The sequence below is a fragment of the Phalangium opilio genome, unplaced genomic scaffold (assembly GCF_054372755.1).
Source record: "Phalangium opilio isolate 3A_F unplaced genomic scaffold, DU_Popi_V2 ptg000217l_1, whole genome shotgun sequence".
Classification (NCBI taxonomy): Eukaryota; Metazoa; Arthropoda; class Arachnida; order Opiliones; family Phalangiidae; genus Phalangium; species Phalangium opilio.
In genome coordinates, this window is record NW_028324218.1 from 7,640,726 (window position 1) to 7,665,832 (window position 25,107).

A 25,107-nucleotide genomic window follows, 5' to 3' on the forward strand; every position below is an offset into this window, starting at 1 on the left:
AGGTTGTGGGGAAGGGGTAGGAAATTTCTTTTGGAACTCGACCAATTTTTTTCTCTCTAGTGCAGGCGCGATGGAAGCGGCATAAAATCCTCAAATTTGTTCACTAGTGCCAGGATCTATTACCAATGCTAGAGCTCTTTACTTCTAGTCCCTTATATTACTTCTGGTAGTAGGTTTATTACTGTGATTGTTTTTTCAAAGATTGATAATGCGTGTGTCATGCCCAATGTATTTTAAACTGTATCCAATGGACACTCAGTATTGCCATTTTAAAATAGCGCTCAGTAAGTTATTGCTTTGAATGGTAAAATCATACGTATTTGTAATTATTATTTGAATTCACAGTGAATAATCCAGACGAATTGGTACTTTTGCATTGGCGAGGGAAAACTGATAGCGATGCCATTACATACAGTTACAAAATTGATCCATTACAGTTTTATATTACTGAGGCCAAAAAATATGTTCATACCGTCAGTTGGATTACGGGTAAACTACGTCATTCTTTCGCAGTGTAACAATAGTACTAGTCCATTTGATCACCGCTGTTGTCCGTGAGCGCGTCATGCGTGGGCTATGGTTTTGATGACTGATTATCGTCTGATTCATAGTTCAGAGAACTAGAGGGCACAATTTTCAAATTGACAGCTTCTATGCCGTAATCTTTGAGCTTTTATTAATTTTTTTCTTCCACTATTTGAAATTAAGGTTCCCAATTTAGTTAAATAGGGACTTGGCAATTCAGGCTTAACTCCGCCCCCAGCGCCATTATGCTATGTTTTTAAACAGAATGAAAGCTATATAAGCTCCTCCTCCTGGAATGTTTTTAGCACTTGTCAAAGGTAGTCTGACGTTGCATGACGTAGTACTGCCAGGTCCCTACAGTAGCCGAAAATAAGTCCAAAAATTTTTGGGAAGGGTCCTGGAGAATAACACCTCCCTTAATGGCGCTAGATTTCGCTGCCGAAAATTGGGCGACTGCCGCAGTGGCTGCGTAACTCCAGCCCAAGATTATATCTCAGTGCTTGTACTTTAGGTAACTACACCGAGCTCTGGGCTAACATCACTTTCCATCGCCGAATGACTGGAAGTGTCATCAACTTTTACGTACCGAGTACATTGGTTGTGTTTCTATCATGGTTGTCTTTCTACATCGACGTAGAAGCAGCCCCTGCTAGAGTTTCTTTGGGTGTCACAGCCCTATTGACAATTACGACGCAAATGATCCAAGCCAGGAATATTTTGCCTCCTGTGCAATACGTAACGGCGTTGGATATTTGGTTATTTGCTTGTCTTATTTTGGTCTTTGCTTCCTTCATCGAGTACAGTATTGCCTATTCGTTCAGAGGTTCTATAAACAATTATAGAACAGTTGCAGTTTCTCCCACAAAACAACCAGTAAGTCAAATTTTTCATAAATTTTGTTTTATATATTGATTGGAAACTTCTAAACGTTGAAATTGGATTGTAGGAAAACGTAAGGATAGACTAGGTCTAACCATGGATATGCATAAAACTACTTTTTATGTATACCTAACTAGGCCAAATACACTGGCGGATGTGAGGTGGCTCTAAATTGAGTTGGAAGTAGCTAGGTCTCGTGGTGGGGAAAATGAACTATAGCTCTCCGGAGAATCCTGAGGGGTGGGTTTGAAATTTCGCCCATGCGCAGGGGAAAGGGAGGAGATATTTTTATGCCACATTCCTCTGTCGTATCCCTTGATTTTATTTGATCTTGATTGAAATTTACTTCTGTGAAATCTTAGTTTACTTCCAACGTATTTCAGACAAATTTATCGAAAGAAAAGTCAAAGACAATAACAACAATTTCACCGGAAAGAAAATTAAGTAGATCATGGACTGAAAATAATAAATCACCGAATCAAGCATTGAAGGGATGTCGTCTCGTAAATCCGTTCGATAAAGTATCGCGTTGGTTCTTTCCATTAGGGATGCTTATATTTTCAATTGTTTATTGGATATATCTCTTTTGTAAAACGGATATAGAGATATTCTAAGCTGTATCTAAAGTTGCGTGATAAACGTTTTTGTTTAGTAAAGGGAACAGAATCTAAATTGAAAAATCATCTGCTGACTTACACCGGAGCCTCCGAAATGAACTGGGCCCATGCATGTCAAATTTTATGTGGGGAAATATCCAGTTTGTTAAGGAAAATATTTTCACCATATGGCGCTTATATTACCGTTGTGACAGGGGTCTTCCTTAAATTATCGTTGATATTTTTGGGGTCAGTCAAAATTTTTTTGATAGAGAAAAGTTTCACCCTAAAATTAACGTAAATATTTTTGGGGCTATTCACTTTTCATTGAATCTTTCGGTTAAATTGTATTGATGACAGCAAAATAAATTATTTCAATTAAAATAATTCAGTAAGAGTAATAAAAACGTATACTTACAATCCGCGACCTTGGCCCAAATGCTTAAGCAGTCGACAGGGTCACGGGGTTGAACTTTGTTTATTTTACGGTAATATAAGCGCCCCCAAGCGTAAAACCACGGCGAACTAAATTGGTTAAAAAAATATTCTCGCTTCGCGACACGCATGGGCCTAGTTCATTTCGGAGGCTCCGCTTACACTTGCTTGATTGCAATGTAATTTATGTCTAATTCCACTAATTAATGTTAAACATGATGGAAACTGGATGAGTGACAATCCAAAACCGAGACAAGAGAGCCAAACAATTTTTAAATATTAAGTTTTTGAAAAAGCTCTCAGGAAGTTATAATTTATGTTTGTCTCGGAAATACAACTTTTATTGAAATGTACAGACATAAAATAATAAATTTATTTATAAGATAATATTAATATATTTCGCTTCCGTTGTAACGTTTCCACCTTAATTAACTTTCAAAACGAGTATACGTGAACTAAGTAAACAGTCTAATCTCGCTTAACGATACTGTTTATTAGATAAAGTCAAAATATACCCATTAACATTGTTTTTTCTTAAATAGTAGTGAAAACACTGGCGGGTCGATGTAAGCAAACATTTGAATGGTAGCTTAGTAGCAGTTGGGTGACAGGTTCGTGCTCAGTCATAATGGTATTTAACCAAACAAATATTCGACTTGCGTTTTAATTCAAATATACCGAATTACGCACCGCTATCACGTTTCATAGGAAAGTCGCTGAATGACCAAGCATACAGCCTTAAGAAAAATTTAAAGTATTTTCAACATTGAAACAAGCAAGACCTAACCATAAGGCAACGTGCATTTTCAGCTTCACTATAATTTCTTGCAATTTGTTGAAAACTTTGGAAGAAGTGCAATAATTCTCAAACTGCAAAGTTAAATCGAGCCACCACGTGACCTTCAACACAATTTCGCAGCAATTGCTTCTCAACTAGTCGTTTAGCAGGTTAGATTGTCTTGATTTTAAACAACTTATTTTTAACTTATTTTTCTGAATTTAATTTAAAATCCAATTAAGTGATTACCAATCTTCTTTACATCGAAAATGTAAACAAAATGCGAGTTATTTTCTAGTTTCTTATAATTCATCGATAGATTATTAGCTTTTTTCGTTCACCTACGTCAGAAGTAAGATAAGGGACTAGAAGTATTGAGGTAACCAAATTCTTCACTTGGCGAAAGTGAATATTCTTGATAACACACCAACGGTTGGCCCTCTGGTAGCGGTTTCTGAATTTTCCTTCCAAAACGTGAGACGCTCGTGGCGGTAGACGGTCGAACTAGATTCAGGCACCCACGTCCGTGTTCCGCTGCTTTAGGTTGAGTGGAAGGGGGTAGGAAATGTTTTGGAACTCGACCAATTTTTTTCTCTCTAGTGTAGGCGCGATGGAAGCGGCATAAAATCCTCCAATTTGTTCACTAGTGCCAGGATCTATTACCAGTGCCAGAGCTCTTTACTTCTAGTCCCTTATTCTACTTCTGCCTACGTGTATGTAGACTATAACTTTTGCAAAATTCTAAAAACTTACTAAGGACACTAAACAGATTCTTTATCTCACTATAACATGATCGTAAATTTAAGATGAACTTTTCGTTGCATAATTTCTGTTTCTTTGTTTTTATTTTTATACAAATTATGGTACATACGTTAAAACAATGCTGAATTTACGCATAAACCAGGCAACACAAAGAGTGAAAAAACGCAAAATCAATAATTTTAATCTCGTTTAAAGCTAAAAAAATAAAAAATCGATAAATCAAACTACTTGAAACTAAAAACTGAAAAGCTCGCAAGGTTAAAAATCATTATTTTTCGTCGACAAAGCGCTTCAATATTAATGTTGTTTGCAAGTCAAACAAGTTAAAACACTCTTCTTTATAGTATAAAGCCGAACAGATGGTTTTCGATTTTCAATAATTCAACTATATAGGCCTAGTAGTGCGTTCAGAGAAAAATAGAAAATAACAGGAAGAGCGCTGCTGGGGTGGATGCGAATGCTTTTCATAGTGACCAGTAGTGTTAACGACACAGTCTTGATATCTTTCTCTCTAGTTTCTTTGTGTTGACCAATCAGAACTCTACTTAAATTTTAAGTTATTCTTTATCTCTGTTGAAATTAGATCGGTTTCGAGATATTCGACTGTGGAATACTTAAGGCTCTGGTGATGGTAAAAGTAATTCGGTTAGCCTACGTACTAGCTATAGTATTCATACGCGAGTTCTCTCTGATTATACTGAGGCTGAGACGCGCGCAATTTGAATCATACGTTGTGTATTTCATTTTCTGATCTGTTATTCGAAATTTGGAGGACGTAAGGTATAATTTTCCTCTATTGCACAGATACTACATCGTTTCCTGATATTAACATTACAACGTACGTATTAACTGGAATAAATTTTGACGATATTTTTCAAAGTGAACTCGATTCTCGAACAAAACTAGTATATTTAATTGCACGCTTATAGATATCAGAGTGAAAATAGTTTTGTATTGTCATTTTCTATATAGTTACCATTTTTACATAATCTACAAAAGTTCAAAGACAATTAAGATATTGTGAATTTTCGCTTTCGACATGCGGATGTATTTCTTAATATCCGTTTTTTATCTTCTTCCTGCGGTATTGCCTGAGAAAATGATCCTAAAGTATGTTATTTAATTCGGAAGTATTGGGTGGAAACGTATACGGATGATTGTATTTACAAATTACAATTTTTTCAATTACTAGTTTTAATCCTGAAAATGTTATCAGAGATGATGATTTGAAAGATTGTTATCATCGTACTAATCCAACTCTGAACGGTAATTTCTATAATTAAGTTTATAATATTGTTATTAAAGTGAATTTTTAATTTTACAGGGAAAGTAACAGAAGTTTATGTTAATGTCGCAATCTTGGACATAGATGAAATAAACGAAGATGCTATGGTAAGTGAAATACTTAATATATATTTATTTTTATAATATTTCAAAATCATGAAACTTTGAAAAAGGAATTTCGTTTGCACGCTTACATATTTGCAACTTGGAGGAACGATAATTTTGAATTGGTAATTGAAAACCAATCGATTCCCACTTTATTACCACCCAACTTGGTCAATTGTATTTGGCAACCAGATATAATATTTCCAAACGCGAAAAAAATTGATTCATTTAAAGACACGGTTCTTAACAAAGGTTTTAAAAAATTACCTAATGGAGAATTGTACAGAGTTGAAAGGTAATCACTAAAAACGTGTCAGTGATCTTAAATCGTGAGAGGTTTTTCTTTCAATTCGTTTTATAGATTGATTATGAAAGTGTCATGCGCAATGGTCTATATGCTCTACCCCATGGATACTCAAAATTGTCACTTGATTATTGCATTAAGTACTTACTTATTTTTTTTTTCCTGTTTTTTATTTTTTTTTTTTTGCTCTGTTTATTAGTAGAGCTAGGGCCATGAAGGCCATTTAGCTCCAAAAGAGAAATTGAAATTTACAAGGAAATTGACAGGAATCTATTTATTAAAACGTAGTATTAATGATTGACAGTGTGACTCATAACGCTATGAAGAGTTCCGCCCTCTAGACAAAAGGAAATCTTCAAAATACTTTATTGGCTCTTCTAAATCTACATTTTGATTACGTTTATGACAGTAACGACGAAAAATACGAATACAATGTTTATATTTATCGCCTGACCGACATTTGGAAGGGGTTTATGAGGTCGTCAACTACTAATAGTTGTCTAATTCGTTCCTACATTTTTTTGATAAATATTTTCCTGTTTTTGAGAAACTCTCAATCTTAAATATATTGGAAAATTATTCATTTTAAAAGTGAACAATCCAGATGATCTTGTTCTCTTACACTGGAGTGTTGTAACCGATGGTTTAGCGTACAGCTACCCAATTGAACCGTTGAAGTTTTACATAATGAATCCACGAAAGCATCGCCAAACTCAAAGCTGGGTTACAGGTACAAAAACTTTCTACACTTCATAATGCTAGACACTGAGAGCTAGTTCAAACGAGAACGACGCGAGAATTGAAGTCCTACACTCGGTTAATTTTGCAGTACTAAGCCTTTGTCAGCGCCTCACCAGGCGCCACCTTACCTCGAATCTATGACCTACTTCACTTCTCGACAAGCTCCAGTTTGAAATCAGTGGCAAATTTATGGGCTTATGTTGTGACTTAACAATAAGAGCTTTTGTGGTAAATACATACATACATCCCATTTAGGAAACTATACAGAATTATGGGCCAACATCACGTTTCATCGTAGACTAACCGGAAGTGTAATAAACTTTTACGTTCCAAGTACAATGACTGTGTTTCTGTCGTGGTTATCTTTCTACATTGACGTAGACGCTGCACCAGCTAGAGTTTCACTCGGTGTAACATCTCTTTTGACTATTACAACGCAAATTGCGCAAGCAAGGAACGTGATGCCTCCTGTTCAGTATATTACGTCGCTGGATGTATGGTTGTTCGCTTGCCTCATTGTTGTGTTTGCGTCCTTCATTGAGTACAGTGTCGCCTATTCGTACAGAGTGACGTCAAAGGTTCATGTCCTAAAAGAAGAAACAGAAGCGAAAGACGTCAATAAGAATCCAAACTGGATTGAAGACAAACCTACTGGAAATGTGAAGAAGTCAATATTACCAAGGTTGAAAACGACCAACGCTTTCGATAAGTTCTCCCGTTGGTTATTCCCACTACTTATGGGCGTTTTCATTGTCTGTTATTGGTCGTATATGTTAAATGTAACGGAAGTAATAATATTCAACTAAAATATTAATTGACATGATACTCCTAAGATATGGATAAATTTGTTATCACTTAAAACCGGAAGTAGAACCAAAAATGTGTAAAGGGAAGTATGGAGGAATTTAAATTGAGACCATACGCTACACAACTTTTCAAAACTCTTTGAGTTTTGTTCATGCAAATAATAAAGGAATTTTTATAAATTAAGCACCAACATTCCTAAACTTTTACCTTCTAGAGTATAAAGCCTCAATTCCCTACTCGATTTAGATATACTCTGTCCTAGTATAAGCGTTTATTCCGCTGGTCTTACAGCACTCGACCTGCAAAAAATTAATTAATTCATAGTCTTCATTTAAATTGTTAGTTGCTTTGTGAAAGCCAAAAAAACTAATTCAGATAGTGATTATAAAAGTAGTTTAATGCCGTTTTCTATTAACCGCAAGCAACCTAACACCATGGAGTAATAACATTGTAAGAAAACTACGGTTTATGCAGGTCCAAGTAATTTTTTCATCTCACTCCAATAAAATTACTCCTAAAACTCAAACAGAAAATAGCCTTCTTATTTTGCAGCCAGAATAAAAATGAAACAAAACATGGTGCAAACTCTACATGGTGTTTTTTGGCCTATTTCTTTTTGATAATAATTTTATTTCACTTCAGTACCTCGTGCAGAAAAGCAGTTGAATAAAATTTGGATGCATCGAACATGATTTCAGCCATTTTGAATCAAAATGACAAATTGATCGAGTGATTTTCTTAATCCCGATGACCATACTAGGTGCTACTTTCTATACCTCTTCACATCCTATTACTAGATCAACACACAAACATTAATGACAAAACCGTAAGTTCAGATGCCAATTTTTTAATTTGTCAAACCGAATTTTAAAGATGCAGTAGATGCACCCTCAATTTTTCCATCCCCATAGGTCTATTGTTGAACCTTTATTTTTAATTTTTAATTCTGATTTTTAAATCTCTCTTTTCACTTTCGTAAAACTTCAAATCCAGTTCAATCCCCATCTTATTGAACGAGTTCATTTAATTTCTACTTTAAAATATGTCGTGTCTTCTTATACGTGTCTTTATTGTCACCAAGGCTTAGCCTCTCACGAATTTGAGGTATTCGAAATGAGTTCTATTTTATTTCAAAAGCTGAATAATGAGTAAGTATAGGTATTGAATGGAAACGTATCAAATGGAATCTTTCTTTAATCCCTGAGCTTTCTGTGAATTTTTTTGTGTCTCTTCTTTTTTTCTGAAACATATGCCGCTATTCTGATCGTAATTTTGTTCGAAAGAAAAACCTCTAAACGTTTAAAGTAACGAAACTAAGACCCACCTAGAGAAACCCCTAATCTCCCCCCCCCACCTCTTTTTTGGTTATCCGTTTTAAGTTACGACCCAAACTAAAATGTTTAAAGATGATGGAGTTGTAAAACGTTTTGAGTTGTAGTATTTCGTGGCGTAGCTTGGTGGTTCTGAAATGAAAACTTCTTCAAATTAGATCTGTGTCAGATAGGGTTCATTAAAAGCTGAAAACCGAAGCTATAATTACGCAAAAGGTTTCTATGAAGCTTTTCTTCAATGCGAGGTTGACTCCATTGTTTTGTATATGCGTAGGACCATAACTAGTAAAAACTCCTCTGCCTGACTGTTCCGAAAATAAAGCAACAACTAAAGTGGTATTTTAAGCATGGTTTTCACTTAGCATAAATCACGACTTTTCGCCCGACGTCAAGCGACAACCGAAAAAAAAACATAGTTACGCTGGACAGAAATTACGTTGAGTGTGACGATATTAGCTTTCTATTTTTTCGGCCGCGTTCACCGATAACGCTCTGCGTGAGCCAATCGGCAATAAGCTAGAGTCGTGACGTCATTTTCGACCACGCGTGTTCGGAAGAGGCCGTCCGCAGTCCGCCATCTTTTTATTTATTTCGATCCTAATCGAGTCAGTTACTAATAAAAATCCCTGAAAATGCCGAAGTTCAATGCTGAAAGGTTAGTTGAAGAGGTTAGGAACAATACAAATCTGTATGATATTAGAAACAAAGATTGCAAAGAAAGAAAGACAATAGATGGGCCGCAATTAGCGCAGTGTTCAGTTTATCTGTTAAGCCTTGGTTCCATTATTTGCGGGAACTACGCTAAGTGAAAACGCTATAACGCTGGGCGACAACGTTAAAAACCAATCTGACGTTTGACGTCCAGCTGCAAAGTAGTTTTTTTCGGTCAAGTGAAAACCATGCTTAAGGCACATGCTGCCATGTAAAACTGAACACTAGAATATGAAATGTTAGACCCCTGTTATCAACCTGAAAGCTTAATAAGGAATTGTTATTTACGCTGGATGTCAGTGCCAACGTCTTTCAATAATGATCCTGGACTTAAGATGTAACTAAGAGGGAAAAACACTGGGGGTAACACTTTGCCTTACATTCTGCTTCTTAGCGCCTGCGCTGTAGGCTTGGGGAATCCTGACTGTGCGCAGAGACGGCAAGGGATCAACCCACTTGCATGTCCTGATACTTAGGGTTGTCTACCTCCTCATTTACATGGAAAGGGTTCTTTCATTCTTGTTCTATAGCAATTTATAAAAGTACTACTCAGATCGACAGAACTGTAGTGTTTAACTTCAAATGTAGAGTATTTGTCTAGTAGTGGGTTGCAGATTCTGTGTTTTATATTCAGGGCTCCATAGTCAGATATTAATATAACTCAAGGTCCTAAAGATTAAAATTTTATTAAATATTCTCATAGAATGGATAAGAAATGTTTTTATCTGTTCGTTGATTGAACAGGAGGGATAGATTTAATTTTAGAAGTAGGAATGGAGAACAGAGTAATCTGGGTGCGCGTCAAAGTCCCCGACCCCCTTCCATGGACGGTGGGGTATGAAAGAAGAGGCGGGTCTTAGCCACAGAGGTTATTAAGGGATTAGGTATTTTTTGCCGTCCCCGTCAGCAACGTCATCAAAACGCAGTTTAAGTGAGCCAATAAGATAATTTGAAATTTTCGTTACGTGTTGGCGGGAGGAGCTCTATACTGGGCTATGAGTCGGACTGAAGTAAATACTAACCGTTCTCCATTCCTACTTCTAAAATTAAATCTATTGCTGTGAACAGTTATTACATTGGGAACCATCTTGCTAAATTCACAGCGGTCTTAGTTGACGCAAGTCCAAGCAGTTTTCTTCCACTAGAATTGGGTGCACATTATTCCTTGGCCCAGAGCATTTAAGATATAGAAAAAGGCTTTTAGCAGAAAAAAATAGCTTATGCCGCTCAAGGAAGATTCAGGAAGTAAAATTCAAAGAAGGTTAAAAAAAATCGGAGGGTTTTCAGTGAAGTGGGTGTGTGTATTAGGGGTAGAGTTGGGTCGGCTAATGTTTTTCTTCGATTTGAATCCCAGTTCACCCCCACTCGCTCGGTTTTTGCAAATTGCCTTCCCTGATGACTCGAAAAGTCGCTTTCAAATCGGCTCCTCTTTAATATTGTATTCTCGTTTACGGTTAGGGATTGAACCCCACATTTTCCTCCAACTCTTCATGTCCCGTTGCTTTTAAAGTCTGTGTTTAGCGAGGCCTCATTTAGCATCCGATTAAAGTGGCATATAGTATAAAAAATAAATAATTCAGTGCCAAAAGAAAAAAAAATACCCTGAAAAGATTCAATTTTGGTTATTTTATTAATAATTGTTAGTATCCAACACCTCGGGCCATGTTGACGTTTAATTACATATATTTTTATGATTGTCTAAAAAAAGCTAAAAATTCCAACACTTTACATGACTAGAAATAATGTTGGCACACTTATATGCAATCGGTCGATTTTTGAAGTATGCACGAGTGCACATTTATATGCAACGGATTGATTTAAAATACTTGTACGTGTGCACATTTATTTACATGCAACCGATCGATTTCCAATATTTGTGCGTTTGCACATTTATATGCAACCGATAGATTTCCAATATTTGTGCGTTTGCACATTTATATGCAACCGATAGATTTCCAATATTTGGGCGTTTGCACATTTATATGCAACCGATAGATTTCCAATATTTGGGCGTTTGCACATTTATATGCAACCGATAGATTTCCAATATTTGTGCGTTCGCACATTTATATGCAACCGATAGATTTCCAATATTTGTGCGTTTGCACATTTATATGCAACCGATAGATTTCCAATATTCTAACATTTCTGTTCTATTCAGCCGTTTCTCGATCTTTTCATCCATAATCCTATTCTGTTCAACGGAAAATAAGTTCCTCCAGTCGCCAACGATACCTTTCCTGACAAATTTCATGGCGTCCCGGTCACTTCTCTTCATGGCCTCTTTGGAATTAGCCAATATCTGACTCATAACTACAGCGTCAATTTCACAAGCTTCATCTTCAAACACAGACTTCATGATGCTGTTAGTGGTATCTCTCATGTAATTGAAAGAACTGTACTTAATTATGTTGGCCAAAATTTTGGGATCCTCAATCAGTTTGACGTAGTCCCCTTCCATGAACTTAGCAATTTCTTTGACTACCTTACCGAGGTCATCGTGCATTTTTTCGTAATATAAGAATAGAACGTTAGGATCGTTTTTATGATCGTATAAGGACATGAGGTGATCAAAATAATCGTTGTACATCACTTCACCTTTCATAAAAAGGTCAAATAGGACGTTGAAGTCACCTCCTTTAAATCCGAAGTAGTCTGATTGCAAGAAATGGTATAGTGATACTAAGCAATCCTTGGGGTTTCGTATGACGCATATGTACTTGGCATCCTCTGATTTAGGAATGATACTGTAATCAAAGTGCGTCTTGTAGCATCTTGGTTCAGGTAGAGTGTTGAGATAGTCCACTCCGACAAAGGTTACAAATGGACATGTTTTTAAGAATTCGTCCTTATTGCTTGGTGGTACTCCATTTCTTAAGAGTAGGGAAACTATTTGGGATACCCAGTTTGTACCGCATTTTGGGTATGTACATATTATAATGTCTCCAGGCTTGGGTGACATGTTCATGACTTGAAGGGCTACTTCGGTAGGAAGGAAACTTGGGACAATAACGCCGTTAACATTTTTCGTTGAAGGTTTTAGCGCCATTTAAATGAGAGACTTTGGTTTTCCACTTGATGCCTCGATGTGTTGTAAGCTCCGACTTTTATGGAGTAGACGCGCTGGCCTTATATGTGTAGTTGAGATCTGATTGCAATTTTTCTGTGACATTTTCAACAATACAGGAAAACTTCTACTAGAAACACCTGCTGATGTAGATACCTTTTCAGTAACAATTATGTCGCCTGTACCGTACATTACATTTTACAATTTACATCTTTTCAAAGGCTTAGATATGGAATTTAGTATATTTCGTAACACAGTTGAATTGTTTATGTTCACCGTTTTTCATCTGTTGTGTTTAGATGTTACGCAGAATTCATATATCTTTGGAAGTTTGCGCTAAAATATTTTTTACATTTTAAATAAAGTCTTTACGTAAATAAAAGGTTATTTACAATTGATGGTGAAATTGTTTTGTGAATTCAAAAGTCAAAACAATGTCGTTTCATAAATAATTCAGAGCAGAATTTTTGACTTAAAAATTGCTTTATTTGACTTGAATATTAATTTTGTACCATTGAAAGTTAACATACGTTACACAGCTGATAAAATTTTCAAATTCGTTTTCCACCAACTTATACTGGGTATACTCTGTATATACTTATCGATTTGAAGGTTTTAGCGCCCTCTGTAAGTCTTGAACTTGAAAACTGAACTTAAGTAACGTTTTTTTATATTCTCTTGTACAACTGGGAGTTTTATTTAAAATTCAAGTTTCTATAAATATTATAAATTTATGATCAAAGATTCGTGAGGTGAAACAAAATGTAATCGATAAATTGATTGCTAAAAATATAACAGTCTTTTAAAGCATGGTATATTTCTCGATACGACCCTAATTGAATTTTATATATCTTTGTTTATTTTGATAGATAATGCCATTTTAGGATATGTCTCTTAAATTGTAGGAATTTGCGAAAATTTCCCTTCCGTTTCCACATAATTCAATTTTATGTCTTTGCGCTAAAGAGCTTTTTTTCTTGTTGTTAACTAGGTATATTTTAGGGTTGAAAGCAAAAGATTTATCTTTGTAAATGGCTATCTGAAAAACAAACAAAACACCTTGACGGTATACATTCTGTTTCTTTTTAACTAATTTTTACTAAACTGGTTAGTGATGTTTTCATTTTGGCTGGATTTTGGCGACGTCTTTAAATATGACAGAAAGAATTCATTTCTAACAAGAAAAATTGTTTTTGTTTCAAACAATGCATCGCTGAAGGGATAGGTTTGATTTTAAAAGTAGGAATGGAGAACAGAGTAATCTGGGCGCGCGTCAAAGTCCCGGACCACCTTCCACGGGACGGAGGGGTATGAAAGAAGAGGCGGGTCATAGCGACAGAGGTAAAAAGGAATTACGTATTTTTCGCCGTCTCCGTCAGCAGCGTCATCAAAACGTATTTTAAGTGAGCCAATAAGATAATTTAAACTTTTCGTTACGTGTTGGAGGGAGGGACTCTTTACTGGGCTATGAGTCGGACTGAAGTAAATACTAACCGTTATCCATTCCTACTTCTAAAAACTAATTCTTTCCCTGATCGTAGTGAAATGAAGACTTAAGTTGAACAATTATAATTTACTAAAAACTAAGGTTGCTTGAAGTTGAATGAAAACGTTTTAGTACAAACGAAGAAGAGTTTGACATGTTCTTTTGGTTTAAACTTTAAACTTCCCCAAACGTTCGTTTCGATCACCAATTCTGAAGCCATCGCGAACCACTACTAACTTTTTAAACAGGAAACGTCACGGGGGAGTCTTAAAATTCGTATATACGTGACCAAATTTACGGTGACGTTTTATGGGGCAGTTTGAGGTTTTTAGTATAAAACTGGGCGTTAAAGCTTCCTAGCCAAACTTTAAAATCAGTTTAACCTTATACTACGCATAAAGCAAAGAACCAACCACCCCTCCTTCGTAAAAGCAGTTTCGCCTTAACTTGTGAATACAGGTTAATCCTTGTTGCCTAAAAAATATATTCAAGTCAAACCTGAATAGTAAAATATTTCCGAAGAGGAATGGTATAGAAAATGTAGATGGGCGTTGTGCTGCTGTGTGTTTCTCATGGAGGGGCGCCTCCTGGTGGCGGATTTGCCGGAAACTGTAACAATCTGATAAGATAATCTCAATCAGCCGGGAGTGTGGCGCACTCCTGTAAGCCAAGCTACTGGGCGGCAAAGTTTGAGGGAATACGACACATGTCGGCGATCCTCCCCTATAGGTGCCGACTGCCCCGTGTCCGCCGGAGGTGACTTGACCCCCACACCCCTTCCGTCACCTCCCAAGTAAACCTCATTTCCTTCCCTGGTTAGTCACATACTGAAACCTGACTAATCGCATCCTTGTCGCGGACCCTTAAGGGACCCAATTTACATTGAAACCTCTTAAAAAAAAAAAAAAAAAAAAAAATAATCTCAATCTCTAACAAAGAATGAAAATCACAGTAGGCCATAGCTCTATTTAGAGCTTTCATATGGGACGACAGGGACGTCACACCCTCCCAAGTCTTACCACTGTTCTGGTAGCCATATTGGGTGGTCTCAGCTTCATTCCTGCTTTAAACCCACCAATATGGCAGCGTAAATTATGTCACGAGACTGCTCCTCCTCCAACTGAAAGCTCACTATAGACCATATTAATTCCAGAGAGTCGACAAGCCTAAAGCGGGTTCCGTCTAGTGATGCCTCTAAAACATTGGCCACACAGTTGTGTTTTCGTTTCTCTGCTAGCAATTATTATTAATGGTCTATTCTGCTTTGGGTTGGAGGTGAAACCTTTAAAGGGAGATGGCGCTGCGTTCTCTGGACAAAGCCTCTACCATGGACCCATACTTGTAAAGAGTACTATTAGGTTGTTTTATAACATATTATAATATTTCAAATCAGAGTTCATCAACACTTTTGAAACAGTGGTTTTCATACACACCTATCCTTATTCTTGAACGTTTTTGATTCTTAGAAGCTTTTCCCTGGATGTTTCCCTGCTTTCAACAAGCTCTTATAGCATTCCTGCCTTACACAATACTATCAAGTGTATTTGGTTATTCTTTTAGTGTTAGGCCATTTTATTCGAGACACGTATCGGGCTTAGTTGGCTTGCCACCTACCTATCTGACTGTTGAAGTTTTCGCAGCCAATTTTTACCAATGGGTTCAAAATGTAAATGGCTTGGAATAATAAAAAAAGACCGGTGGTTTATTCACGTTATGTGCTAAGCAAATGACAAGTTAAATGCGATTTTTACGATCTATATTCAATGACCTGGATTTTTATATTACTTTTGAGAGTGCGAAAGGGCCTTTAAAGTTCTCTATCTCTCTGCACGTTTTGCTCTTCCCCATTCTCGATCCTTTTACTTTATTCAGATTCGATTTCCTTTGACGAGTCGTGAACGGTGAATGTACGCCAAACCATTGCCGTTCCAAGATTTCTTTTTTACAGTTCTGGATGGAGGTTTCTTGTCGGGTGATATCAGTCGAAATATTGACTATTTGCATCAGCCTGAGGAATGGCGAGTTTGATTTTTTTTTCTTTTACTGTATTGCCCATTTACTTGTAAGAACAAATATTAAGACTTACAAGACTAGGAAATTATTTTGTGTCAGTGAAAAAATTTGTTGGCAAGTTGCAGCGCCGTCTTCTTGAGGAAAAAAGAAAATAGATATGACATTGAAAAGTGGTCGAGGTTTAGGCAAAGGAGAGTTGTGACATGTCCATTGGTATTATAAATGGAGTGATTTTTATTGCAGTGACAGTGAATTTTTTCTCTAAAAGTGCATTGCATTACATAGTAGCATAAGTTCATAAGGTATGTTCCATAAGTTTGTCACTGGTTACAAACTGGAGCTTGTCATGAAGTGACTGACGTAGGTGACGCAAAGTGACACCTGATAAGACGCTGTCAAAGACTAAATATGAAGATGGACTGCAAACACGCGTGTAGTCAATTCTCGCTTGTCGTTCTCGAACTTGCTCTCAATATGTCTCTAGCATTACGAAGCATAGAAAGTGTATTACTTATGGGACGACCTATAAACTTATGATAGTTGCTATATGCTTCATTGATATTAATTTAGGGGTTTTCCATAGTAGCCAATGGGAAACGTTTTAAAATAGGCTTTATTGCCAAGTTTGGTCTAAATAATATAACAAAAACACGACTCACAACATTAATGTCTTTGAACCATACTTCTTGACTTAATATTTTCTTGTCTTTTGTAGATTCAATATGATAATTTCTCTTAACAGTTTGGCCTAATTTCTATCCTTATTCTATTAATATAAACCCTTACTATGACTTCATTTGTCACGCAGTTTAAGCCTAAAGAAGTCTCATCTTCTTAAAAACAACTCGGTCAGTATTTGCCTCGACTTTCCTGAATTGCTTCGGTTTGATCCTATGTACTTCAGTATTTATTTGCCTTAATCCCCCTTGATGATAACCATCAGTAAACATGAATTGGTCTTCCCTACTCTTGGGAATGTGTACTGTATGAAATTAGAAGCGCTTTCCTGGATCCAGTAGAGCTTCGACTGAAACGACGCAATCTATAAAGCCATCAGAATAATTTAAATTTCTCTGAACAGAGCTACGTGTACCCTTCCTTATAACGCATTCCAAGAAACGTACATGCATGTGTATGTACAATTAACAATTGAAAAATCAATCCGTTAAACTAAATTGAACCAATCATTCTCCTTTTTAAGCGTTTCTCGCTATTAATGTTCATTTCCAGAAGCGCATAAACTTAATGGTTATGGTCGAGGGTATACGTATTACGTACTGGCACTGCTGGATGAATGGATTAAGCCTTTCCTCCCTGACCAAAAGACGTGTTTTCTTCCCCAAAATACCATTTTCGTGTGTAGAATTCGGAGAAAAGCCACTCAAGAAAAGGGGGTGGGTAGAAAGAGTTAGGTTGAAAGTTTTGGAAAAGCAGAAGCGGCAGTGGCAGTGGCGGCGGCAAATGCAGCCACTAGCACTTAAGAAAATGAAAGTCCGCTACGGTCCATTTTCAAAACAAAACCGATTACGCTACGAGACAGACGTGCGGCGGCTAATTTGATTAAGTGCAAAATATCGAAGTGTAGTTTGTTTCCAACGAATGCCTACCTTGCATATGCTTCACTTTAAAAAGATATTTAAAGTTATCAAATCCTAGCTACAACTTTTGATATGTCAACAATCGATGAAGTTGCCGAGAACAGTGGCGGGTTTTCACTAATTATCAACCAAAGCGTAACTCAACACAACTTTATACCTTAAAAGAATGACCTTTCGAAAAATGGAAGGGAAAATTTTACTCTGAATACTGCCCCGCCATTTGTTTAGAGGTGTCTGCTAATCTACCAATCTCGTAGGGGTAAGGGTTCTGGCTAGCAGACCCCACTAAACCAATGGTGGGACAGTAGTAGTTTTTAAGACTAAGTGTTAATTATGTGTTAATAAGAGATCATTCACTTTATTAATACTTTTCCGTCTATATATTTAGAATAAAGGCCTTTGTTTTAAGGTATGATATTAAGAACCTGGATCTTTTCCATTTAAATCCCATTTTTAGTCAATCTTCGATCATTTTTACCCATTCGCCAAATTAAAATGAACAGCAAATGCAAATTTTCGGTCGATTGGGATTATTGTTTGAAGATCGTGTGTTATTAGTTGATAAGGAAGACGTCACTTTGTGAACCAAAATGTTCCAGACACGATATTTGCTACATTGTCATCTCGAGCTCAGATGTCTCGCGAAGTATGGATAGGTCAGGAATACCTTCAGGAATATTTAGAGTTTGACAACTTCAGTTAAACCTTCTTCGAATAATTTGAAAAGAATCTACGCTTTTTTTGTTCAAAACTGTACAAAGGCCGTCAGTTTAAAACTATACTAAACTGGAGAGACGCTTTTGAAATGTTGTGGGTTGTTCAGACAGAACTTATTGGTTTGAAAATGAAGTTTGTCTGAGTATGTATAGGCCTACATGTACCACGAGGGCAACTTTACTTCCTATAGTCGGATGATCGGTTCTAAATGATAGTTTCTTGGAAAGCGGTATTCCCAAGGGGTCTATGAACTTTCTAACTATAAATATAACTTCCTTTTCATTGTAGTATAAATAAAATTGAAATATTAGGTTCAATAGTACGTTGGTCGTTATATTTTAAGTAATACCGACGGTCAATGGACTTATCAAAGTGAAGGACTGTTGTGGATGAAATGATAGCCAGCCTTCTGTGGTTTTTAACGACATGACCTTTCACGTTCTCTTTAGTTTGTTTGTTCTGTTTTTGTATACACAGGATGTAGGTTTTAATTAGATACTTGACTATATCCTTGTTTTGGGGGCTAATCAATGTTTAGGAGCCCATATCTCCGTAACTAAAGATGTTGCAGATCCCATGTTCTTTGACACTTTACATTCGGATTAACCCTCAGAACACGCCCTTTAGTTTATTCTGTAAAACAAGGTTTAAAAGTTTTCTTGTTAAATTTCTTATTAATTATGCTCATTTCTCTGAACAGTTCAGTATCTTTGGCATTGCCATCTTTGAGAAGGAGACCAATAAACGTTACATCTTTTTCTGTCCATATCTTCGTGATTTTCCAACCCTCTGTAATATGGAACAATTCCCTCTGTCGTGTCTTAGAAATTTTCATGCAAAACCTATCGGGATCTGAATATTCTTTTTACCGATTCCAATGTAAGCCTAGTATTTTAAGGTCTACTTTAAAATAAAATGTATTTTGTATTATAGTACTTTTACAAGGGGTGGGTGGAGGGATAGGATATAGAAAGATACCGCCGAACCGGACGGAATCGATCGTTAAAATCGATGATAAATTTTTTTTCCTACGCTATAGAACATATTCTTTTCTAAGGGGTTTGAAAGGAAAATATTGGTGACCCTTTTTTTTCAAAAACTCTAGATATTCTTGCTGGGAAAAGTTTTGTGTATTAGCTTATGCATCAAGGCACACTTTGCGTCAACTCGTTTTCTCTTTCTCCTTTTCAGCTAGCTCATAAGCTTTGAAGGGATAGTAGTTTGATTAAGAGAAGGATGAAGCAGAAACACTGTCATACCTATATTGGTTCAGTCTGTACCCCCATCTACTGAACGCCAACTAAGTCTTGCCAGCATCCTCAGAGGTGCTTTGGTAGGGTCATACGATATCGAAACGTCGACAATGTCCTCTGTCTCTTAAAAAATAGTTCTCATAGAAATACGTCGCTACGTGGCAGCACTTAACAATCTCCTAAAAAAGTGCAGGGGCATGCGCAGAGTACACGGGGAGACTTTCATTACCGCTCCATCTCACCTCCTTTCTCGCCTTAATTTCTCTGCCATATAGCTTTCATTTGGTTGTTTTAAATACGTGAAAGTAAAACGACGCTTCTTGGGTGCTCCTAATGCTCTGGCTAATTTTCTACAAACCAATTTTTCCATGTCATATTCAGGAACGAATCCGAATTAGTTCTCAAGGACGGAACTAAAGCTAGCCTCAGCTAAGCGTAGCGGGTAACTTAAGTCCACCCCTCGACTATTGGAGCATCTAGTGGCATTTGTTTAAACTAAACCACAGCTGATATTTGCCTTTAAAGTGTGAAACATTAAGACAAATAACTTATTTTCATTATTTAAAAAATAAAAAAATAGTCAACTTCTAGTGAAAAATGTGTCTAGCTACATATTTCTGCTCTGATCAGTTCAGGGCTTCATGCATATCAGTCACGTGCAATGTCGTAACCAAAGCAATAGAGCTATCTCAGAACCCTTATTGTGACGTCACCCATGCTATATGCCCATAGAACCAAAGCGGTACCAAACATGGCCGCCCACTGTCAAAGCTAAGCCTATGACGTTTTACCTAGGCACTGACGTCACAGCTGAGATAGCTCTATAAGGCAATGTCATAACTGTGTAGATTTATATGCTACTATCTCTTTGAGAAAGAAGGGGTTTAAGCTTGTTTTCGCGGGCTACTTCCCTTCAAGATATCGATTAGCTAAAGCTTTTTATATTGTAAAAAAGGGGGAACCCTTCCTATTCTTGTTTCTGGTTCCATCTTCCACCCCCTTTTGTTATATTTACATGGAGTCAAAGATAGATAAACTAGAAGATATTGCGCAGGTATGCAAACATTTAAAACTGAATTGCAAATTGCTCATACTTTTAAAATTTGTCTGAGTCCACGATGGCCTAGAATTGAAAAGGTTTCTTTGATGAAATATTTTCCATTTAAATCAACTCGAGTCTCGGCTGTGGATTAGTTTAAACAAATTCCACGAGATGCTCCCATAGTCAAGGGTGGAGTTATCTGTATCGCTAGGCCTTGAAAATGGTACGGTTTATCTCCGCCTTTCGTGAACGTGTTCTGATTGGTTCATGTCTTTGGCAAGATAAAATTGGTTTGTAGGAGATAAGCTAGTAAAGGGAGTGGGCGAAGGGGTGAAAATCTCCCCTACTAAGCGTCAGATGCTCACTTAGCAAATCAGGAGCCTTCCCCCACTAGCCTTTCAATCTGTGAAGTTTCCCGCCATTTTGGTAGAAATGGGAGGAGCCACCCCTCTCTGGCAGCTCCCTTTGTTAGGGGCTTTAAGAGCAATGTTCAAACAAAACAGTCAAATTAAATTGAATCGGGATTGGTGTTGATGAATCAGTGAATTTATCTTTAGATTATTTGGCATTATAGCAAATGGCCTTGCGAAAGACAGAAACCTATCAGAATTCATCGAAGAGGGTGTATGTAAGTGTAAGGGGGACTGTCAACTCCACCTCTCGACTCTGACACCATCTAGTGACATTTTTTCAAACTAAACCAGGTTCAGACTCGGCGTTAATGAATCAGTTAGTCAGTTTATTTTACATGTACTTTGATTTTAACCTACTTCTAACGGTGTTCTATAGTTCAAAGTGTCCTTACGAGCATAAAAACTCTAATATGACTTTAAATTTTCGTATCGTTCTTCTAAATGGATGTTGAAAAAAAGGTTTCAAGTTCGTTTTTTCAAATAAAGTAGTGGAAGGCGGTGTGTATTGACTTGTAAAGGAATCAGGGCTTTGATCTCTACTTTTTTGGCGACGTGATGAATTTCTGGGTTTCGGAAGATTGAGGGCCGGGTGCTATATAGCATTGTTGTTATTTTATAAAAGATTTTGTTTTTCGTTTACTGTCTATCTATTGTGAAGAAGATGTATACGTTCGGAATTACAACTCGGAGCATATCCGATAAAAAAAGCTTTCCTGTTGATGCTATTTGAAAGGTTATAATCATATCAAGTGATTAATGCTACTCCGCCATCGACGTTAACAATATAAAGATCAACATGGCGTTAGTAGTGATTAGCCTTTCATCGTAGAATGCCTACATTATTTTATATCAAGAGGGCAAGGATTTAAATCCACTAATAGATAGAATGACCATTGTTGTTGAAACGTTTTAAATGATGAAACGCAAAATGGGTGGGGCCTAATTCCTTTCGTGTGTGCCCCTCCCATAATTTTAATGTGGCAGCCAGTCAAGACCCCTACGTTTTTACACCTCTCTTTCTATTTGATGTCCCAACCAATCAGGAGCTCTTATGTTATGACGTATGCAAAATGACGTGTTTAATACCCACCACTATTTCCGTCATATGAAGCTAGAATCTAAGGCTATTGGGTTGGAAACTTAGGTGGTAGCCTCTATATGTTACGGATGCTACACAATATAGTAAAATTGTAGAGCTATGTAATTGCCAATTAGGATTTGAAAAAGGTTGATCGTTCCCTCTGATTGTGAAGTAATATTTAAAAAGATTTTTACGCAGAGAAATAAAAAACGTAGCCTACTGATGGACACTTAAAGAGGGTTATGCGCTTATGTTGATGATATTACAGAATAATAGAATTTTGAACTAGTTTCTTTTCATCTAAGCTTCCAATTTCATAAAATTAAATTTCCCAGAATCCAACGGAATATTTACTATTTCTTTTGTAGTTTAATATCTTATTTATTTACTGTTGGTAATAATCTTACAGAGCAATAGGTATTGTGCTACAATTTCTACAAAGTTTCCAATTTGATAGAACTAACATTTCCCAGAATCCACTGGAATATTTTCTATTTTCTTTTGTGTAGTTTAATCGTTTAAAAAAACAAAGAAAAATCAAATTAAAATGAGCCCTTATTCCCCAAAAAATATATAAGAAAGAAAATATACAAGAAAGAACACAAAACATCAGTAATCTAATAAAACTCGAGCCTAAACTTACCAAAATTTATTTTCTTTTTTTTTTTCAACTTTCCCACGCATTGGACCGTTTCTAACTCACGTTCTTCGATTGTTCAATAGAAGTTACCCACCACATCCGACTCAGTACATTCATAAGTTAATTATGTAAGGTCCCAATAAGCCAGAATCGCGTATTGAACCCAAAACTTAACTGCAACCGTTGTCTGCCACATAACGATTTTACTTACCAAATCGATCGTTCAACTTCAATGCGATGAAACTTACCAATCAATGTGTTGAAACTGACACATGGTATGACTTACACTGACATTTCATAATCAACTTATGGTATAGTTGTCTTTTTAAAAGAATATTAGCATAAGTAACATAATGAATGTAAGTAAAACATTTAACTTTTGCTTTAATGAGAAGTGTTTTAAGGAAGATTTGTTCCCATCCTAGATATATTAATTTTGCGTGCAAAATGGAAACATTAGCAAGGTGGGCAACTATAAAACCATATTACTCATTTAACGACATTGACGTTGCCTCACTAAGGGTCGCCGCCATTAACAAAAATCGTTAAAGTATTTTTTTTTTTTGAGCATTAGAACATTAATCAAAAACCTAGACAAACTATTCCAGGCGGGTATCGCGACCTTTTTGTTTCCGAAATTTCAGCTCTCTCCTTCCTATGTGTTATATGGTGGATGGTACGTGGCGCCTCCTATTTACGAGAAATGGAGTTAAAAAGTGTGAACAACAAGTAAATACTGTAATGTTGCGTGCGTCTTGCAAATGTTTTATTTCTCTTTTAATAAACCTCTCTGCATCCTACAAATCATTTTCCTTCCATTAAATAATAATTTGGAATATAATAAGAAATAATTAAATATAAACGTAAACGGCGAGACTCTAACCCGAGTTGCCTCTCCAAATTACGTACCGTGTTTTACGCTGCTAATAATATTTTAGTTTACTTTACCGCGTGTAGAGGCGCCACTAACTATGAACTCCATCACACACGCGGTGTGGTGGGGGTCTGCCACATACCTGGTTGGTTTCAACACTGATTTTCAATCGTTCCTATTGTACTTCTGTGTGATTCAGTGACACACTTCTTGTTGTTGTGTTCCTTATGATATTAGTTACAGTAGCGCTGCAGAAATTGGAAGACGAATCAGTATAAATTAATTCAAGGAAATCCGATAGCATTATTTCCTTTTGGTTTATTTATTTTTTACTCCCAGCTTTCCTCCAAGTTCCTTGTCCTATATTGGCCTTAGATTTTGTAGAATTCTGAATGAGACGTAAGCGAGAAGCGTGCGCGCTCGAGTTTCGATTCTACGAAATCAATAAAGCTTGTAATGAATATGCAGATTGGCCTCCTATACAAACGCATCTCATTATAAACTGCTTTTACATAACATAAAACCCCCACTCTTGCGCCATGCTCACTTTCAGCCAAGAAAAAATTACACTGCATTTTCCCGCTTTTCTTTATCAAATTAGATATTTATTGGAAATTTTATATAATCTTTAAATTCAATTACGTGAATTTAATTCAGGGAAGGAGTCTTATGATAATTTCAATTGAAATTGAGACAAATTGAGTTGGATCTTATTCTAGATTTCATTAAATATGCCTTAATCTCTATTAAGACCCAGTGGTTTGCCCTAATTCGGCTAACTCAACTGAGAATGTTGGATTTGCATCTAAATCAAGAATGAAGATAAACTCCTGGTTTTAGATGGAAATTCCGAATCCCAAGTTCAATTAATGACATAGCTTGGAAAACCAGTAGATTAAAGGATAAAGCCATCGCGCTTCTAACAGCATTATTCATATTATTTATATTTATATTTGTATTTACTGAAAAAAACGAATTAGTCTGATTTTGGTGAAAGGTACACACACAAAAAAAATAATTAATATGCACCATCCATCGACCAGTATTAACTAACACTCACCATGTGTAGTCTTGTTGACCTACAGTCTCCTTTACTTTGGCTCATAAGCGACGCTCTCCTTATTTTTATTTGTCTTTGAGAATAAAACTCGTTAGTCTGATTAAATTAGGTGGAAGCATAAGTTTGTGATCTACCATTACGTATCTATGTCTGAATGGGATATATAGAGGAAACCTTTTTTCCTCACAGTCATAAATCCGTCTCAACGTAACCTGATTTTAAATTATTTTGAGATACCAGCGCAGTGAAAGCCTTCCATTTACTGTACTCTTAGTATGCAAGACACGCGAGATGTGATAATATAACATATTCTCGTTTGTTGACGAGGTTTTAGTCCTGATGTTTTCATGTAAAAAACCACAGGTCGAAAATAGCAGGAGAAAAATCCCACTATGAATAGAGAGACCCCTAAAGTAAAATTTCCACCCAAGAGTCAGGCCACTCCCTATTAGCCACGAGTGGCGCTACTATGGAACGAAAAATCTCTCTTCTATTTTTTCTCGCTGATATGAAGGGAGAAGGAGCCTTTCAACAAAAAGCTTCAGATAGATACTTAAATAGGATGATTGGCTTATGTCGTAGATCCAAGAATGTTTACTCGTAAA

At 36.5% G+C, this 25,107-nt stretch overlaps 2 protein-coding genes across 2 annotated transcripts; one reads left to right on the top strand and one right to left on the bottom strand.

Annotated features, from left to right (window-relative positions):
• Nucleotides 1-5,014: 5,014 nt before the first annotated feature.
• LOC149616029 (glycine receptor subunit alpha-2-like) lies at nucleotides 5,015-7,659 on the top strand. Its single transcript, XM_089856135.1, has 8 exons — nucleotides 5,015-5,085; nucleotides 5,168-5,241; nucleotides 5,300-5,367; nucleotides 5,433-5,659; nucleotides 5,726-5,808; nucleotides 6,261-6,398; nucleotides 6,665-7,091; nucleotides 7,560-7,659. Exons 1-8 carry the CDS (start codon nucleotides 5,015-5,017, stop codon nucleotides 7,657-7,659), a joined length of 1,188 nt encoding a protein of 395 aa, XP_089712261.1.
• A 3,567-nt stretch (nucleotides 7,660-11,226) lies between these two features.
• Nucleotides 11,227-12,337, bottom strand: LOC149616030 (sulfotransferase 1 family member D1-like). Its single transcript, XM_089856136.1, has one exon. The coding sequence runs from the start codon at nucleotides 12,305-12,307 to the stop codon at nucleotides 11,369-11,371; it is 939 nt and encodes a 312-aa protein (XP_089712262.1). The 5' UTR covers nucleotides 12,308-12,337; the 3' UTR covers nucleotides 11,227-11,368.
• Between the last annotated feature and the right edge of the window lie 12,770 nt (nucleotides 12,338-25,107).